The following is a 21009-nucleotide window of genomic DNA, read 5'->3' as shown; positions in this document are numbered from 1 at the left end:
TTACAGGGTGTGTATTTTGTTGTTCCTCTTGGCTACTCAATGAAATCCTGCCTTTACAGGATTTACCATATGCTTTTCTACACGCTAGAGTTGACCTTCCTTGTAAAATGAAGCACCTCCCTCCTGTCACTCAGGGCGCGAAATAAAGTAATTACTGAATCCTACGCCGCACTGTGCAGAATGTGCAAGCCCGTTATCGGATGGAGGGAAAGCAGCTCTACGTCTGATGTGACTAGTGGTAGCGTACTCTCTGCTGAGCAGCATGTGGTCTCCGAAGACACTCACAACATGTTGATGGGATAATACTGTTGCAGGACAATCATCTCCAACACAGAGGCAACAGCGCAGCTTTTACATGAGAGTGACAGGGATGTAGACGACAACAGCATTAATATAATCACATTACATAGCAATTAAACATGATATGAAATACAACAAATAGAAGACCGAGAGCTACAAACAGGTAAGTCCTGTTCCACAATTTACCCTAGCAACTTCAAATAACATCTTAAATGTAAACACACTGCATGAATTAATAAATGTTCAAATGAATGTGGCCCTCTATAGTATGTGTCTACATTATTTGGCTACTTTCTTGTAGTCCAATAACACCTTGTACCTTATCTTCCATATAATATTGTAATAACATCAATAGTAATACATTGTTGAACATGAAAACAAAAAAGCCTACATCTTTGTGTGTATTATTATGTCATAGCTCTATTTTCCTTGTGGTAGAGTCCTAGCGTGTTATTTTATCTACCAAATAGGTCAGTGTTTCTTTTGCAACAAATTACTTTTGAATATTGATTTGTTATTTCTAGATAATAATGTAAACTGTAGTCAGAGAAATGAGACTAATTTTGCTTTCTTGGGTTTTTGGTGGTAAGTCTGTAAGTAGGCTAAATAGTATTGATTGACTTGAGTATGAGTATGAGCTATTTTCAACCCACCGGGCTTCATTGTGGGAACATATACAGGCGCAGAGGCTGTGTGTTTCTCCCACACTCCTCTGGGAATACCTCCACTGCAGTCTTCAGAGGTCTGACTAGGAAACCATCTCTCTCTCTCTGCATTCAATAGGCCAATATCCAGGTAGTGAATGTGTGATGTGCAGATACATCAATGATACTGGGAGAGAAGATAGAAAGAGAGGTGGAAGTGAACCTATTGACAGGGAATGGAAAGTGCAGCCAGGTCATTCAAGATTGACTTTGAAATTGAATGTCTAGCCATGTCCTGAGGATGTTGGGAAATGCCTTCAAAACCGGTACTCATTGGGGTTAAGGTTTGGGGTTAAGTTTAGGCACACATTCCAAATGGTTAAGATAAGGGTTAAGGTCTGGGATAGGGTTAAAAACAAAAATAAGAAACCAATGTCCACAACTGGGATTGATCCAGAGTCAGAAGGTTGCGTGTGCGATCCCAGTTGTGGACACTGGATTTTTATTTTTCAGAATGAGAGCCTAACTTCAAAATGTGAATGTCTAATTCTGCAGTGAGACTGTGAGAGTTAGTTGGGAAAGTGATACTAAAAGCAGATGGCTCCAGCTGATGAAATACAAATTGAGAAAGGGGAAATGGAGAAGGGAATGGGAAGATAAAATGTCTATGGGGGGAGTGGTGGAGAGAGGGAAAGGTGGAAGGAAGGAATTAATGAGAGAGGGGTATGGTCTTAATGAAAGGATTTGGGTGTGAACTCTCCTACCTCCCTGTAGTGCCTTGTGTGTGTTCTTCTGTGAAATACTTTGATAGTGAACAGAGGGCAACCTCTTTACAGACATACAGAGCCACATTCATAATGGCGGGAATGTTGGCAGCAGAGACATCACTCTGCTCTCTGTCTCCCTGCAGCCAGAAGATTAATTGGATTAATTGTCCTCTAATTGCCTTCTGCTGTAGATAAGTAACCTCATCATTTTAGCCAAGTGGATTTATGTCCAGCATTCCTCATCCTCTGCCCCTCCCCTACACACACACACACACACACACACACACACACACACACACACACACACACACACACACACACACACACACACACACACACACACACACACACGGTATAGTACAGCTAACCTTGTGGAGACACAATTCAGTCCAATTCAAAATCCTATTTACCCTAGCCCGTACTCTTACCTTAACCTTAACCCTAAACCTAACTTTAGCACTAACCCTAGCTCCTAACACTAAAACTAACCCTAGCTCCTAACCCTAACCCTTAATGTAATTTTAACCCTAACACTAATAGCATTTGACCTAGTGGGGACTAACAAAATGTCCCAAGTTGGTCAAATTTAGTTTTGTTTACTATTATTGTGGGGATTTCTGGTCATCCACACACACACAACGTCACATGCACACATGTACAGTTGAAGTCGGAAGTTTACATTCACTTAGGTTGGAGTCATTAAAACATTTTTCAACCACTCCACAAATTTCTTGTTAACAAACTATAGTTTTGGCAAGTCGGTTAGGATATCTACTTTGTGCATGACACAAGTCATTCTTCCAACAATTGTTTACAGACAGATTATTTCACTTTTAACTCACTGTATAACAATTCCAGTGGTTCAGAAGTTTACATAAACTAAGTTGACTGTGCCTTTAAACAGCTTGGAAAATTCCAGAAAATTACGTCATGCTTTAGAAGCTTCTTGATGGTCAAATTGACCTCATTTGAGTCAATTGGAGGTGTACCTGTGGATATATTTCAAGGCCTACCTTCAAACTCTGTGCCTCATTGCTTGACATCATGGGAAAATCAAAAGAAATCAAGTCCTCAGGGAAGAATTGTAGGCCTCCACAAGTCTGGTTCATCCTTGGGAGCAATTTCCAAACACCTGAAGGTACCACGTTCATCTGTACAAACAATAGTACGCAAGTATAAACACCATGGGACCACGCAGCCGTCATACCGCTCAGGAAGGAGACGCGTTCTGTATCCTAGAGATGAACGTACTTTGGTGCGAAAAGTGCAAATCAATCCCAGAACAACAGCAAAGGACCTTGTGAAGATAATGGGGGAGACGGGTACAAAAGTATCTATATCCACAGTAAAACAAGTCCTATATCGACATAACCTGAAAGGCCATTCAGCAAGGAAGAAGCCACTACTCCAAAACTGCCATAAAAAAGACAGACTACGGTTTGCAACTGCACATGGGGACAAAGATCATGCTTTTTGGAGAAATGTCCTCTGGTCTGATGAAACAAAAATAGAACTGTTTGGCCATAATGACCATCGTTATGTTTGGAGGAAAAAGGGGGAGGCTTGCAAGCCAAAGAACACCATCCCAACCGTGAAGCATGAGGGTGGCAGCATCATGTTGTGGGGGTGCTTTGCTGCAGGGGGGACTGGTGCACTTCACAAAATAGATGGCATCATGAGGTAGAGAAATTATGTGGATATACTGAAGCAACATCTCAAGCTGTTCAGCCAGGAAGTTAAAGCTTGGTCGCAAATGGGTCTTCCAAATGGACAATGACCCCAAGTATACTTCCAAAATTGTGGCAAAATGGCTTAAGGACAACAAAGTCAAGGTATTGGAGTGGCCATCACAAAGCCTTGACCTCAATCCCATAGAAAATGTTTGAGCAGAACTGAAAAAGCATGTGCGAGCAAGGAGGCCTACAAACCTGTCTCAGTTACATCAGCTCTGTCAGGAGGAATGGACGAAAATTCACCCAACTTATATTGGGAAGCTTGTGGAAGGCTACCCGAAACGTTTGACCCAAGTTTAACAATTTAAAGGCAATGCTACCAAATACTAATTGACTGTATGTAAACTTCAGACCCACTGGGAATGTGATGAAAGAAATAAAAGCTGAAATAAATCATTCTCTCTACTATTATTCTGACATTTCACATTCTTAAAATGAAGTGGTGATCCGAACTGACCTAAGACAGGGAATCTTAACTAGGATTAATGAAATTGAAATAGGAATTGTGAAAAACTGAGTTTAAATACATTTGGCTCAGGTGTATGTAAACTTCCGACTTCAACTGTACATGTACTAATGCATACGTGGGTATACACACACGCACACACCCACAAACAAACACACACACTATCAAAAGGCTCTTCTTCCTCTGCATCTCCTCTTGCTCTCGTTCTCTCTCTATGTCTAACCTGCTCAAGTTTTCACAATCGTTCAATTTCAGGTCCATATTTCTGTAAAAGCCCAACCATAAATCATTCAGGTGATAGGGCAACACAGTGAACATGTGTCTCTGCCTCTCAAGGTCCAACCTTATCTGACCAACATGCTGTTTGGACAGTTTTCCCGCAAAATTAAAAAGCTTCACAATGTTTACCTAAACTAGAGGAATCTTGTAAAGATAAAGCACATTTAAAAAACGTATTATGTAAATTACATTTTACTCCCTAAATAGGCCTTACATAAGGCCTCTAAATATAACGACTTTTAATAGATTGTTTGACCTAGCTATATTAAATGTTACTTTTACAGAAGGCCTGATCTTCTACATCTCCGTCACACCACCAGTACACCATCTTCGTCTTTTCCTGCTTTCATCCGCTTGCCTCTCCTTGTGCTCCTTGTATTTTCTACCAATTCATGCAACCTCACTTTCAACCAGAATAGTTGTGGTTCTAACTGCTCCTTAGTGCCATTTTGAAATTAACAAAAATATTTATGACCTGGAAAGAAATGTTAATTGGATTTCTGCAATAAAAGAAAGGATTGGTCCGTAACACAGAATGAGTGGCTGTTAAAATTCCAAACAGATGGTCAATAAGAAAATCACAGTTGAACAGGCCTGTAGCCCTCGATTGGCTATGTTTTGTATGCTATTGGTGAAGGTCAGAGCACTGGAATAGACAGATAATTCACATTTCAAGTCTTGGAGTTAATGAGTTGAAAATATGGCTCTCTCAGTGTGTTACGGAGTTGGTCACATGACTAATTAGAAGACCGTTGCCAGTACCTCACGATATTTCATATTCAGCCATTTCCTTCTGTTTACAGGAAGGAAATGTTTTATACCAAAAGGAAGCACTCGTATTGACCAAGAAAAATGAGGTGCAAGGGACTATACATGTATGTGTACAAAACAATAGGAACACCTGCTCTTTCCCATGACATAGACTGACCAGGTGGATTCAGGTGAAAGCTATGATCCCTTACTGATGTCACTTACTGTATTAAATCCACTTCAGTCAGTGTAGATGAAGGGGAGGAGACAGGTTAAAGAAGGATGTTCAAGCCTTGAGGCAATTGAGACATGGATTGTGTATGTGTGTCATTCAGAGGGTAAATGGGCAAGACAAAAGATTTAAGTGCCACCGGTTTCAGTATGTCACGAAATGCAACACTGCTGGGTTTTTGACGCTCAACAGTTTCCCGTGTGTATCAAGAATGGTCCACCACCCAAAGGACATCAAGTCAACTTGACACAACCTTGGGAAGCATTGGAGTCAAAATGGGCCAGCTACCCTGTGGAATGCTTCCGACACCTTGTAGAGTTCATGCTCCAACGAATTGAGGCTGTTCTGAAGGCAAAAGGGGGTGCAGCTCAATATTAGGAAGGTATTCCTAATGTTTTGTACACTCAGTGTATGCCACTTTATAAAACACACTGTATTAGTTAATTGTCCATGTATTAATTTAGGAAACAAGTGTGTGTGTGTGTGTGTGTGTGTGTGTGTGTGTGTGTGTGTGTGTGTGTGTGTGTGTGTGTGTGTGTGTGTGTGTGTGTGTGTGTGTGTGTGTGTGTGTGTGTGTGTGTGTGTGTGTGTGTGGGAATCCGTAGTTGAAACTGGGGCAGCAGCATGACCAGGTGGACTGGGGACAGCATGGAGTCATCAGGCCGAGAGAGAGAATTAGAGAGAACTTAAATTCACACAGGACACCGGATGAGACAGGAGAAATACTCCAGATATAACAGACTGACCCTAGCCCCCGACACACAAACTATAGCAGCATAAATACTGAAGGCTGAGACAGGAGGGGTCGGGAGACAATGTGGCCCTGTCCGACGATACCCCCGGAAAGGGCCAAACAGGTAGGATATAACCCCACCCACTTTGCCAAAGCACAGCCCCCACACCACGAGAGGGATATCTTCAACCACCAACCTACTACCCTGAGACAAGGCCGAGTATAGCCCACGAAGATCTCCCCCACGGCACAAACCCGAGGGGGGAGCCAGCCCAGACAGGAAGATCACGTCAGTGACTCAACCCACTCAAGTGACGCAACCCTCCTAGGGACGGCAAGGAAGAGCACTAGTAAGCCAGTGACTCATCCCCCGTAATAGGGTTAGAGGCAGAGAATCCCAGTGGAGAGAGGGGAACCGGCCATGCAGAGACCGCGAGGGCGGTTCATCGCTCCAGTGCCTTTCCGTTCATCTTTGCACCCCTGGGCCAGACTACACTCAAACATAGGACCTACTAAAGAGATGAGTCTTCAATAAAGACTTAAAGGTCAAGACCAAGTGTGCGTCTCTCACATGGATAGGCAGACCATTCCATAAAAATGGAGCTCTATAGGAGAAAGTACCTGCCTCCAGCTGTATGCTTAGAAATTCTACGGGATAGTAAGGAGGCCTGCATCTTGTGACCGTAACATACGTGTAGGTATGTATGGCAGGACCAAATCGGAAAGATGGGTAGGAGCAAGCCCATGTAATGCTTTGTAGGTTAGCAGTAAAACATTGAAATCTGCCCTAGCCTTAACAGGAAGCCATTGTAGAGAGGCTAGTACTGGAGTAATATGATCACATTTTTTGGTTCTAGTCAAGATTCTAGCAGCTGTGTTTAGCACTAAACTGAAGTGTTTTTAGTGCTTGTATCTGGGTAGCCGGAAAGTAGAGCATTGCAGTAGCCTAATCTAGAATTGACAAAAGCATGGATTAATTTTTCTGCATCATTTTTGGACAGAAGTTTCTGATGTTTGCAATGTTACGTAGATGGAAAAAAAGCTGTCCTTGAAATGGTCTTGATATGTTTGTCAAAAGAGAGATCAGGGTCCAGAGTAACGCCAAGGTCCTTCACAGTTTTATTTGAGAGGACTGCACAACCATCAAGATTAATGGTCAGATCCAACAGAAGATCTCTTTGTTTCTTGGGACCTAGAACTAGCATCTCTGTTTTGTCTGAGCTTAGAAGAAAAAAAATGATGCCTTATGTCTGAAACACAGGCTTCCAGGGAGGGCAATTTTTGGGCTTCACCATGTTTCATCAAAATGTACAGCTATGTATCGTCCTCATAGCAGCGAAAGTTAACATTATGTTTCCGAATGACATCCCAAGAGGTAAAATATATAGTTAAAACAATAGTGGTCCTAAAACGGAACCTTGACGAATGCCGAAATGTACAGTTGATTTGTCAGAAGGCAAACCATCCACAGAGTCAAACTGATATCTTTCCGACAGATAAGATCTAAACCAGGCCAGAACTTGTCCGTGTAGACCAATTTGGGTTTCCAATCTCTCCAAAAGAATGTGGTGATCAATGGTATATAAAGCAGCACTAAGATTTAGGCTCACGAGGACAGATGCAGAGCCTTGGCCTGATGCCATTAAAGGTAATTTACCACCTTCACAAGTGCAGTCTCAGTGCTATGATGGGGCCTAAGACCAGACTGAAGTGTTTCGTATACATTGTTTGTCTTCAGGAAAGCAGTGCGTTGCTGCGCAACAGCTTTTTCTAACATTTTTGAGAGGAATGGGAGATTTGTTAAAGGCTGATTTAGTTTTAAAAAATATTTTCTTGGTCAAGGTTTGGCTTTTTCAAGAGAGGCTTTATTACTGCCACTTTTAGTGAGTTTGGTACACATCCAGAGGATAGAGAGACGTTTATTATGTTCAACATAGGAGGGCCAAGTACAGGAAGCAGCTCTTTCAGTAGTTTAGTTGGAATAGGTTCCTTGAAGGTTAAGAGGCCATGACTATTTTCATCAATGTGTCAAGAGATATAGTATTAAAAAACTTGAGTGTCTCCCTTGATCCTAGGTCCTGGCAGTGTTGTGCAGACTCAGGACAATTGAGCTTTGGGGAAATACACAGATTTAAAGAGGAGTTCGTAATTTGCTTTCTAATGACCATGATCTTTTCATCAAAGAAGTTCATGAATTTATCACTGCTGAAGTGAAAGTCATCCTCCCTTGTGGAATTCTGCTTTTTAATTAGCTTTGCGACAGCATCAAAAATACATTTTGGATTGTTCTTTTTCTCTTCAATTAAGTCGGATGATCGAGCAGCACTGAGGGCTCTTCGATACTGCACAGTAGTACCAATAAGACCATGTTATGGCAAGAACAGCTCAAATAAGCAAAGAGAAACGACAGTCCATCATTACTTGAAGACAGGAAGGTCAGTCAATAAGGAACATTTCAAGAACCTTGAAAGTTTCTTCAAGTGCAGTCGCAAAAACCACGAAGGGCTATGATGAAACTGGCTCTCATGAGGACCGCCACAGGAAAGAAATACCCAGAGTTACTTCTGATGGAGAGGAGACATTCATTAGAGTTACCAGCCCCAGATTTCAGCCTAAATAAATACTTGTTTATGTCTATTCCACCAATTATAAATGGAGCAGAACCCGCTTTCTTCTCCAAACTGTCCCCACTTTTATGAATACCACAGCCCTCATGATTCAAACACGGTCTCCCTCTGTCCCTTAAGTCGGGATTTTTCATCCCTGGCAATATTATACACTTTCTTTTTCCCTCCCTCTTCTCTCCCTTAAACTCTCAGTAGGTAAGTAAGTCAGTCTTCATTATAAACTCAGCAGAGTGCAAGGAGTAGTTATTGTATTCAGGCTGCTGACTCAACAGGTGCCCTGTTGGGCATTCATTAGATCCTGCTATACCGGGCTCTTATGAATTCCGTTGTTCTTGGTGGAGCAGAGCTTCCCTGTGGGCCTCCTCCTCTAGCAGCAACAGAGGTCTTAATTAGGAAGTTAGCTCCATAGCTGCTTCACCTGAGTTCACACTATCCAGAGCTTGGGACTGACTCTGAGGGTGCAGACCTGCGGAGCATGCTGATTATTCACTGCTGAGTGATCAGGATGGACATCTCGTAGCTGGTCTGGTGCCATGTTGAAATCTGGTAGAGCCCTTGTTGCGCTCTCTGCAGTGCTTTCATCACTGACTGTCTAGACACTGATCTAACAAGGGGAACTATTAACACTTTTCTGGTCTGCCAGATGGGAGCTCTCTCCCTTGAGATGGGAAAAACACTTTGACACTATGGTAACCAAGGTCTTCCACATGCAGGAGGTGAGGCTCCCCTGTGTTCAGTGATCAGACATGCGTCTGTAAAGGCCATGTGACCCTGTGGCCCTGTGTCGAGGTCAAACCAAGGTCATATTGGATGGTCTTTAAAAAATCAAAACACCTTGAGTGTCAATGTCTGCCTTTGCTCCTGAACCTATAATTTGCAAGGACAACGCAGGGCGACATAACCTAGTTTTTTTGTTCAACGTGGTGGTGGGGTGGGGTCCGTGAAGCACAGCCATGCAGGATAACATTAGAGACTCAGTACCTTCAGGATTCCACTCTACATCGATCCACTATCATCAACACAGAGACTGCAGTTCCTTACACTTTAGGTAGGAATGAAGTTGTCTCCCCCTATCAAGAGAGACGATAAGTGTCCCACCTGTTATCATGCAGCTCTCAACACAGGGTGGATGATGTGTGTGTGTAAGGTGAATGATGTCCATGTAAGGTAGATGATGTGTGGAAACTGAACGCCTAAAACTGAAATGTGTCTTCCGCATTTAACCCAACAACCTCTGAATCAGAGAGATGCGGGGGCTGCCTTAATTTACATCCACGTCTTCAGTGCCCTGGGAACAGTGGGTTTACTGCCTTGCTCAGGGGCAGAACGACAGATTTTTACCTTGTCAGCTCAGGGATTTGGTTATTGGCCCAACGCTCTAACCACTAAGCTACCTGCGTGTAAGGTAGAGGATGTGTGTGTAAGGTGGATGATGTGCGTGTGTAAAGTGGATGATGTGTGTGTGTGTGTGTGTGTAAGATGGATGATGTGTGTGTGTAAGGTGGATGAAGTGTGTGTAAGGTAGATGATATGTGTGTAAGGTGGATGAGATGTGTGTAAGGTAGATGATGTGTGTGTAAGGGGGATGATGTGCGTGTGTAAAGTGGATGATGTGTGTGTAAAGTGGATGATGTGTGTGTGTGTGTGTGTGTGTGTGTGTGTGTAAGATGGATGATGTGTGTGTGTAAGATGGATGATGTGTGTGTGTAAGGTGGATGAGGTGTGTGCAAGGTAGATGATATGTGTGTAAGGTGGATGATGTGCATGTGTAAAGTGTACGATAGGTGGATGATGTGTGTGTAAGGTGGATGAGGTGTGTGTAAGGTAGATGATGTGTGTGTAAGGTGGATGATGTGTGTGTGTGTAAGGTGGATGAGGTGTGTGTAAGGTAGATGATGTGTGTGTAAGGTGGATGATGTGCGTGTGTAAAGTGTACGTAAGGTGGATGATGTGTGTGTGTGTAAGGTGGATGAGGTGTGTGTAAGGTAGATGATATGGGTGTAAGGCCTTTGAGGAAAACACAGAGTAGTGGGAGCATTAGAGCAGGCAGGAACAGGGATATGCTGATGGGAGAGATTGGAGTGGAAAAAACACAACTCCATCTTCTCTCCCTGGGGCATCTTGTTTACCTGCGCAGCATGATTGCCATTCTTGCCTCCCTTCATCCCTCAATCCTTCTCTTAAAGCATCCAAGTGAGCGAAACAGCACCCCTCTGTCTCAGAATGTGTAAAGGATGTATCTGGCATGTCATACTATTTTTGAACAGACAGGATCATATACATGGGCTACATATATTAAGACAGAGGGGTGCTGTTTGGCTCGCTTAGATGATTTCTCCAGCAGAGAGGAAGAGGCGAAGCAAGAGGGCTCACTCTTACCAAAATAAGCCCAATGTGTTTTTATGGGCATATCATCCAGACCTAAGCTTGTAGCCTGCCTTCCCACCTTTGGGACAACGACTCCCATTGTTAGGCCAGAGACATGAGCATCTCGTTACTATATAGAGATCTCTAGTTTCAGCCACTTGCGAACTGGAAAGAATATTTGGCAATTGCATGGTGCACTGTTCGGATGCTGGCTTCCCCTAAAGTAAATTGATGTTTTGCCCAAATTATATAGTAACCCCTGTCTAAATAAAATCATTCAAAGTACTTCACCAGAGAGCTTGACTTAGACACAGAGGATCATTAGCTTATTTAAATAGCTGTGGATTGTTTCAACTCACAAGTGTGCAGGCTTACAGTATGCCTATTTTGGAAGCCCTCAAATTGGGCAGCGCGTGTGGCAATAGGCCGAGCTGATTGAGTTGAGGCTGTCAGTGAAAAGCATCTAAAATATGTGTGAAGATAATGTGTCTTGAGTATAATTTCAAATGTTGCAACAAGAAGAAGGAGAGGGGTGTGTGGCGAAGATATGGCCTGTCTCTCTCCAGAATACATGCACTCAGCTCTCCAGAATACATGCACTCAGCTCTCCAGAATACATGCACTCAGCTCTCCAGAATACATGCACTCAGCTCTCCAGAATACATGCACTCAGCTCTCCAGAATACATGCACTCAGTTCTCCAGAATGCATGCACTCAGCTCTCCAGAATACATGCACTCAGCTCTCCAGAATACATGCACTCAGCTCTCCAGAATGCACTTAGCTGTCTTCCGTCAATTCTTACACATTCGTTGTGTGAATTGTTTGCCCATTGATTGTATTTATTTTTCATAAATTCCCAATTTCGTATGTCACCAGTAGGCCAAGTAAATGTAAAAACGTTGTTTGCAGAGTTCAGAACCTGCTACACTTGTAAGAAGCAAGTTTTGGTTTATTTCATAACCATAATTGACGAGTTTTGTAAATTTTTTCATTGTCTTTTGTTTGGAGTGCTCCATGTGAGTAATGAGTGTCTGGTTTTTCTCTAGGAACATACAGAGGGAGTGCGTGCCAGAGCAGGCATAGAAGTAGGCCTAGCTGGCCTGCTGCATGCATATGTAGGAAAGTGCCCATTTGGGATGTCTGATTTTTGATTGTCTTAACTCACCACGTCCACTGCTAATAAGCTGAGCTTCTCATTCATTTTTTCTTCACCTCACACTGTAAGTCAAATCAAATCAAATAACATGTATTTATATAGCCCTTCGTACATCAGCTGATATCTCAAAGTGCTGTACAGAAACCCAGCCTAAAACCCCAAACAGCAAGCAATGCAGGTGTAGAAGCACGGTGGCTTGGAAAAACTCCCTAGAAAGGCCAAAACCTAGGAAGAAACCTAGAGAGGAACCAGGCTATGTGGGGTGGCCAGTCCTCTTCTGGCTGTGCCGGGTGGAGATTATAACAGAACATGGCCAAGATGTTCAAATGTTCATAAATGACCAGCATGGTCAAATAATAATAAGGCAGAACAGTTGAAACTGGAGCAGCAGCATGGTCAGGTGGAAGTTGAAACTGGAGCAGCAGCAAGGCCAGGTGGACTGGGGACAGCAAGGAGTCATCATGTCAGGTAGTCCTGGGGCATGGTCCTAGGGCTCAGGTCCTCCGAGAGAGAGAAAGAAAGAGAGAAGGAGAGAATTAGAGAACGCACACTTAGATTCACACAGGACACCGAATAGGACAGGAGAAGTACTCCAGATATAACAAACTGACCCTAGCCCCCCGACACATAAACTACTGCAGCATAAATACTGGAGGCTGAGACAGGAGGGGTCAGGAGACACTGTGGCCCCATCCGAGGACACCCCCGGACAGGGCCAAACAGGAAGGAGATAACCCCACCCACTTTGCCAAAGCACAGCCCCCACACCACTAGAGGGATATCTTCAACCACCAACTTACCATCCTGAGACAAGGCTGAGTATAGCCCACAAAGATCTCCAACATGGCACAACCCAAGGGGGGCGCCAACCCAGACAGGATGACCACATCAGTGAATCAACCCACTCAGGTGGGTCAACAAAGTATTTTTTTTTTTATTTACATCCTTTGCAAATAATAATAGTTCTTCACAGTATTTGGAAAAAAAATCCAACACTCTCCCAGCCTCGATATTCACCAAGCCTCGGTGTGAAAGAGAAACATAGCCATCTGATGGTCCCATATATCCAGTGAAAATGCCATGAAAAAAATCTGTCTGTCCCAAGCTCTCTGGTGCCGGGAAACTCAGGCGGAGTTTTCATCAGGATATTTTCTTCTGTTTTTATTTGTCGGCTTTAGGCCTATGTATTTTACTTAGTTGAAGATGGAAGTTATAGATTACTGCTGAATTTGGCCTATAGGCTATCTCTGAATTCCATACGGTAATTTCTTTAGCCACTAATGGATCACAGTGTAGGCAATCAATGTGTCCATATGGCAGAGGCTGGTGCTCTCATCTTAGTTGAATTTAGTTTTTTAGATTTATATATTTTTTAAATAATTAACCACGTTACACTGATTATGAGAAATGAAAACTTTATTATAGAAATGAAACTGTACCACAAAAATGTGCATATAAAAGTAATCATAACTCATGCCGATAGATTAGAAATGGTAGGATAAATAGTAAGCTCCCCCTGCCCCCCCACAAAAAAAGGTGTCCGCCTATGGAAATCAAAGGCCCGTCCAACTGATTCGTTCAGACGCAGTCCCTGTCTCACTGTATGTATCTCTCTATCATCTCATAGCCTAGTGGTGATTAGCCAGTCTGCCCACGAACCCAGCCAGCTGGAAATCTCTTTAATAAGTGAGCGTAGGACTGCAGTGCTCCATACACATCCCTCCCTCCCTAGTCCTACCCATCTAATTCTCACCTCATTTTCCCCTCTTTCCCCTCATCCCTTTCTACCTGACCTCTCCTTATCTCTTTTCACTATAGGTTCATTGTTTTCTCTTTTAGAGTATACTGGCAAAATGCCTTGGCATTTATCTCATCATGTCTTAATTGATGTTCTCACGCGCCTTCCAGTGCTGGAATAAACTCTACAAGTATTCCCTGTTTCTAGAACCCCAACAAGGAGGCTGTAATTGTAGCCTATTGTGGGTTGTTTAACACTGTCACCAACATGGTGTCACACAGTAGCTCCGTAGTACTACAGCATCTGTGTTCCCTGATTAATTTAGACCCTCGCAGCTCAGTTGCTATGGCAATGACAACATGAGAGATTGGGTCCATGTTCAACCAAATGTGTTATTTCTAGAGTAGTGCAGAGGGGGTTGGGATCTGGCGCAATTTCCTGATTGGTCTGATTTAGAGCAAAGATTGGGATTTCGATTAATCAATTGATTGCCCTCAGCAGCTGGCCCCTAATCAATGTTTGGGAATTGTGTCATGGACATCACCACTGGTATGCTGTCAATACAGCATGGGGTTATAGTCTGGCATGTAGACACTAATCTGATTACCCACGAGCACCTCAGTATAGAAAACAAATTATACATTTTATCTCTGAACGCTTCATTCCACTGACACACATGGCTTAGCACAGTACTTTGTTTGGCTGTTTGTGTTTCTGCGGGTGCATTGTACACAGCATATGTGAGAGACTGTGCAGTGGATCGGTGCGTTGGTTACATCTTTATTGTACAGCAATGTAAAAAGAGCTTGCAATTACTTACTGCAGTTGCATTAGTATATTTAATACTTCCTCCCATATCTTACACACAAACATGGATTCATCAGTTTCAAGTGGGAATGTCGGGAAATGATTGTACACCATAAATAATCAATGATATCTTCTTATAAAATATGTGTAGTTCATGCATGTTTGTCTGTTTTGCTGCGTGTCCTGATGTAACACTGTAAATACTCTCTTACAGTAGCTCTGTGAATTGTATGCCAAAGCCACCTTGACTAATGCTGACATTTAGTCAATCTCTTTGAGGAGATGAAAGAGGCCGTATCTGTCAGAGAGCCCTGACGTAGGTTTCTCCTCCAGGGGATTATACAGACGCTTCTAGATGACCTACTGCCGTTTCTCTGAATTTATTATGATGCCCTAAAATGTATTTCAAGAGCTGTCAATTCTGACAAACTGCTCAATAAAGTGTAAGCTTTTTACGCAGAAAATATATGCAAAAACGATCCTTTTAAAAGCCTCTTATATTCAATGAAGGACCATTTAATATAGACCACATGGAAAATTCAATCAATCAGATTTTTTGTATAAATAAAGACTTTGACATGTCCCTCTGTGACTTCTAGGGAAGATTTTAACCCACGTCACCTCTACATTTCTCCAGGTTTTCACCATTATTGTAAAGCCCTAGTTATTTTGTTGCTTTGACAAAGTAATTTCTGAGTATGATTATTTAGTTCATGTGATTAGTGATTCATTTACGTCTGTCCCTCATTTTAAGGTCAGCCCAACTCGTTTGAATATGGTGAAACTATTCCTTAATAAATATATTTTTTAAAATAAACATTGAACATCTAATAGTAAAATCATAATGTAAAAGCAGGTGAGCTGGTTCTACTATTTTTGGCCCTTTTCTGGTGTTTTGTGGTGGAAAACTGAGCAGGTCGAGCATAACACGTCAAATCTGTTACCCATAGACAACAGGCTAGAATGTCAAGGGAAAAAATGGTGGACCTTGCATTCAATTAACAATCCCTGTTGCACACAACAAGCTTCCATTACCCCTGTCACAATGGGATTCATGGCTGATTTAAGATGAAATCATCAACCCTGTTACAGAAACCCTGTTACTTTAATGGCACTTAATAGGCACTTACCAGTATACAGTGGGGCAAAAAAGTATTTAGTCAGCCAGCAATTGTGCAAGTTCTCCCACTTAAAAAGATGTGAGAGGCCTGTAACTTTCATCATAGGTACACTTCAACTATGACAGACAAAATGAAAAAAGAAATCCAGAAAATCACATTGTAGGATTTTTAATGAATTTATTTGCAAATTATGGTGGAAAATAAGTTTTTGGTCAATAACAAAAGCTTATCTCAATAGTTTGTTATATACCCTTTGTTGGCAATGACAGAGGTCAAATGTTTTCTGTAAGTCTTCACAAGGTTTTCACACACTGTTGCTGGTATTTTGGCCCATTCCTCCATGCAGATCTCCTCTAGAGTAGTGATGTTTTGGGGCTGTTGCTGGGCAACACAGACTTTCAATTCCCTCCAAAGATTTTCTATGGGGTTGAGACCTGGAGACTGGCTAGGCCACTCCAGGACCTTGAAATGCTTCATACGAAGCCACTCCTTCGTTGCCCGGGCGGTGTGTTTGGGATCATTGTTATGCTGATAGACCGAGCCACGTTTCATCTTCAATGCCTTTGCTGATGGAAGGAGGTTTTCACTCAAAATCTCACGATACATGGCCCCATTCATTCTTTCCTTTACACGGATGAGTCGTCCTGTTCCCTTTGCAGAAAAACAGCCCCAAAGCATGATGTTTCCACCCCCATGCTTCACAGTAGGTATGGTGATCTGTGGATGCAACTCAGCATTCTTTGTCCTCCAAACACGACGAGTTGAGTTTTTACCAAAAAGTTATATTTTGGTTTCATCTGACCATATGACATTCTCCCAATCTTCTTCTGGATCATCCAAATGCTCTCTAGCAAACTTCAGACGGGTCTGGACATGTACTGGCTTAAGCAGGGGGACACGTCTGGCACTGCAGGATTTGAGTCCCTGGCGGCGTAGTGTGTTACTGATGGTAGGCTTTGTTACTTTGGTCCCAGCTCTCTGCAGGTCATTCACTAGGTCCCCCCGTGTGGTTCTGGGATTTTTGCTCACCGTTCTTGTGATCATTTTGACCCCACGGGGTGAGATCTTGCGTGGAGCCCCAAATCGAGGGAGATTATCAGTGGTCTTGTATGTCTTCCATTTCCTAATAATTGCTCCCACAGTTGATTTCTTCAAACCAAGCTGCTTACCTATTGCAGATTCAGTCTTCCCAGCCTGGTGCAGGTCTACAATTTTGTTTCTGGTGTCCTTTGACAGCTCTTTGGTCTTGGCCATAGTGGAGTTTTGAGTGTGACTGTTTGAGGTTGTGGACAGGTGTCTTTTATACTGATAACAAGTTCAAACAGGTGCTATTAATACAGGTAACGAGTGGAGGACAGAGGAGCCTCTTAAAGAAGTTGTTACAGGTCTGTGAAAGCCAGAAATCTTGCTTGTTTGTTGGTGACCAAATACTTATTTTCCACCATAATTTGCAAATAAATTAATTAAAAATCCTACAATGTGATTTTCTGGATTTTCTTTTCTCATTTTGTCTGTCATAGTTGAAGTGTACCTATGATGAAAATTACATTTGCCCCACTGTATATATTTTTATATTTGAGATGGGAAAACATGTTTTTATGAAGTTGAACATGTGCTCTTTATGACAAAATGTTACCATTAGGTTAAATTACATATCTCAAAAGTCACCAAATTGGTAGAACGATCTAGCAGGTGATCCAAGTTATAGCTTACTGGCCAAAGATCAGAACCCATTTCTAAGTTGTTGAATGTGTCATTTCTGAGAATCCATTAAGAGCAATTGATTGCCTGTGTGTTTGATTACTTATCTTTGCCTTATAGCTTTTACCATTTCAAGACCCCCGTCAGACACACAATTTATCCCCCATCTCCCTTTCTCAACAGGACTGTTACTGCGCTGTTCTCCATCACCATCATCATGGAGCCAGTTTGCACAATGGGAACACATCATGGCTGTGACGGTTACTACTACCCCTGACGCTTGAGAAGTCACCACCATGGAGACGGACAGCTACACCCCGACCCCAGCCCCGAGCGACTGGGCTGGGACGGTGGTAAGTGTGGGGGCCCTGGAGGAGGTCTCGGGGGAAAGTGACTCCTCCAACACAGCCTGGTACATGCCCTACCCCCTGGGCTTCCAGGTGTCACTGACCGCCTTCCTCATGCTAGAGCTGGTGCTAGGCTTCAGCAGCAACTTGACCGTGCTGGTGCTCTACTGCTCTCAGTCCAACCTGGTCGACTCGGTCAGCAACATGGTCACGGTCAACCTACATGTGCTGGACGTGATGTTGTGCGTGCTGTGTCTGCCTCTGACCCTGGTGGTGGTGCTTCTGCCCCCAGGGCCCAACCTGGCCCTGCTCTGCTGCTTCCACGAGGCCTGTGTCACCTTCGCCTCCATCGCCACCGCCATCAATGTGCTGGTCATCAGCGTGGACCGCTATGACATCTCTGTCCGACCCGCCAACCGGTTGCTCACCCCGCAGAGGGCGGGGCTACTGCTGGCTGCCGTCTGGGCCACGTCTCTGGCCGTCTTCTTCATCCCCTTTCTGGAGGTGGAGTTTCTCACCGGAGGGGGTGAGAGTAGACAGCACAGCTCCACCTCTTCCCCCGACACCCCCCTGGCACTAGTGTGGCGTAACCGGACGCTGCTTTGTGTGGGTGGACAGGGCTACCACACAGGCCTGGCCATGCACTACCACCTGCTGCTGCAGGTGCCCATCTTCTTTATCACAGTGGCAGTCATGCTGTTCACATACTCACGGATCCTGCGGGCCTTGAACATTCGCATCGGCTCCCATGTTAAAAAGAGCCAGCGCTTCAGGGCACCCTCCTGCAGGGGGCGACGTAAAAGACAGAAACAGAAGGCAGGGCTGGGAGTGATAGAGGGAGGAGAGCATTGTACAGACACAACCAAGCACCTATCTCACCCTCCACTCATCCCATCCCCCACAGCCACCTCCCCCCGAGCCCTGTCCTCAGCCCCTCTGGTTAGCTCAGAAGGCGCTGCTGCTGCCCCTGCACCTGCTGCCCCTGTCACCAGTCCCACTGTTCAGGCATCTGTGTCGGCCATCATTGCCTTGCGGCGGGCCGTGAGGCGTCACCGGGACCGGCGGGAGCGCCAGCAGCGCGTCTTCAGGATGTCACTCCTCATCGTCTCCACATTCCTAGGTTGCTGGGCTCCTCTGTCCGTGGCCAACGTGTTGATCCTGGGCCTGGGCCCCAGTGACACCCTGGTCAGCCTGCGCCTCTGGTTCCTGGCCCTGGCCTATGGCACCACCATCTCCCACCCACTGCTCTATGCCTTCACCAGGCAGAAGCTGCGGCTGGCCCTCAGAGCCAAGGTGAAGAAGAGGGTGGTGTCACTACTGCAGGTGGACCCCTCGCCAGGAGAGACCGTCACACACAACTCCTGGGTGGAGCCAAGGAAGGGACGACAGTTACAGCTGGAGGGCAGCGAAACCATTGACCGTTGCCTGGTAGAGCCCCTGAAGAATAGCATACACTAGCTGTGAAGAATCAACAACAAGTGGGACACAATCATGAAGTGGAACGACATTTATTGGATATTTCAAACTTTTTTAACAAATCAAAAACTGAAAAATTGGGCGTGCAAAATTATTCAGCCCCCTTAAGTTAATACTTTGTAGCGCCACCTTTTGCTGCGATTACAGCTGTAAGTCGCTTGGGGTATGTCTCTATCAGTTTTGCACATCGAGAGACTGAAATTTTTTCCCATTCCTCCTTGCAAAACAGCTCAAGCTCAGTGAGGTTGAATGGAGAGCATTTGTGAACAGCAGTTTTCAGTTCTTTCCACAGATTCTCGATTGGATTCAGGTCTGGACTTTGACTTGGCCATTCTAACACCTGGATATGTTTATTTTTGAACCATTCCATTGTAGATTTTGCTTTATGTTTTGGATCATTGTCTTGTTGGAAGACAAATCTCCGTCCCAGTCTCAGGTCTTTTGCAGACTCCATCAGGTTTTCTTCCAGAATGGTCCTGTATTTGGCTCCATCCATCTTCCCATCAATTTTAACCATCTTCCCTGTCCCTGCTGACGAAAAGCAGGCCCAAACCATGATGCTGCCACCATCATGTTTGACAGTGGGGATGGTGTGTTCAGCTGTGTTGCTTTTACGCCAAACATAACGTTTTGCATTGTTGCCAAAAAGTTCAATTTTGGTTTCATCTGACCAGAGCACCTTCTTCCACATGTTTGGTGTGTCTCCCAGGTGGCTTGTGGCAAACTTTAAACAACACCTTTTATGGATATCTTTAAGAAATGGCTTTCTTCTTGCCACTCTTCCATAAAGGTCAGATTTGTGCAATATATGACTGATTTTTGTCCTATGGACAGAGTCTCCCACCTCAGCTGTAGATCTCTGCAGTTCATCCAGAGTGATCATGGGCCTCTTGGCTGCATCTCTGATCAGTCTTCTCCTTGTATGAGCTGAAAGTTTAGAGGGACGGCCAGGTCTTGGTAGATTTGCAGTGGTCTGATACTCCTTCCATTTCAATATTATCGCTTGCACAGTGCTCCTTGGGATGTTTAAAGCTTGGGAAATCTTTTTGTATCCAAATCCGGCTTTAAACTTCTTCACAACAGTATCTCGGACCTGCCTGGTGTGTTCCTTGTTCTTCATGATGCTCTCTGCGCTTTTAACGGACCTCTGAGACTATCACAGTGCAGGTGCATTTATACGGAGACTTGATTACACACAGGTGGATTGTATTTATCATCATTAGTCATTTCGGTCAACATTGGATCATTCAGAGATCATCACTGAACTTCTGGAGAGAGTTTGCTGCACTGAAAGTAAAGGGGCTGAATAATTTTGCACGCCCAATTTTTCAGTTTTTGAAAGTTTGAAATATCCAATAAATGCCGTTCCACTTCATGATTGTGTCCCACTTGCTGTTGATTCTTCACAAAAAAAATACAGTTTTATATCTTTATGTTTGAAGCCTGAAATGTGGCAAAAGGTCGCAAAGTTCAAGGGGGCCGAATACTTTCGCAAGGCACTGTAGATACACAAATACATATCCTTTTGGATCTGCTAAATACAGATGTAGGACCTTAATTGAAGCCAGTTCGCTACAACAGGAAAATAATCCTGCATCAACAGGAAATGTGAATTATTATGTGGATTATAATTAATGGACATTTTTTATACGGTTTGTTAAAAATTGTATAGAGTAAATCAAGTCTGACATTTTAAAGTGGAAATTATAAAATATAAATGCCTTTTTAAAACTTGAATGCACAGCAAGATTACATTTCCTGC

The 21009-nt window shown here is 43.7% G+C and overlaps 1 protein-coding gene across 1 annotated transcript; it reads left to right on the top strand.

Annotated features, from left to right (window-relative positions):
* Positions 1-194: 194 nt before the first annotated feature.
* On the top strand, positions 195-19298 carry LOC110494530 (G-protein coupled receptor 22-like). Its single transcript, XM_021569665.2, has 2 exons — positions 195-463; positions 17608-19298. The coding sequence occupies exon 2, from the start codon at positions 17721-17723 to the stop codon at positions 19227-19229; it is 1509 nt and encodes a 502-aa protein (XP_021425340.2). The 5' UTR covers positions 195-463; positions 17608-17720; the 3' UTR covers positions 19230-19298.
* The last annotated feature ends 1711 nt before the right edge of the window (positions 19299-21009 follow it).

Source organism: Oncorhynchus mykiss, chromosome 17 (genome assembly GCF_013265735.2).
Source record: "Oncorhynchus mykiss isolate Arlee chromosome 17, USDA_OmykA_1.1, whole genome shotgun sequence".
NCBI classification, from domain to species: Eukaryota; Metazoa; Chordata; class Actinopteri; order Salmoniformes; family Salmonidae; genus Oncorhynchus; species Oncorhynchus mykiss.
Note: the sequence above shows the minus strand (reverse complement) of the source record. Positions and strands in the feature narration are given on the sequence as shown.

Excerpts from the sequence above, each read along its gene's own strand:
- LOC110494530 (XM_021569665.2), top strand. The coding sequence starts at position 17,721 with ATGGAGACGGACAGCTACACCCCGACCCCAGCCCCGAGCGACTGGGCT.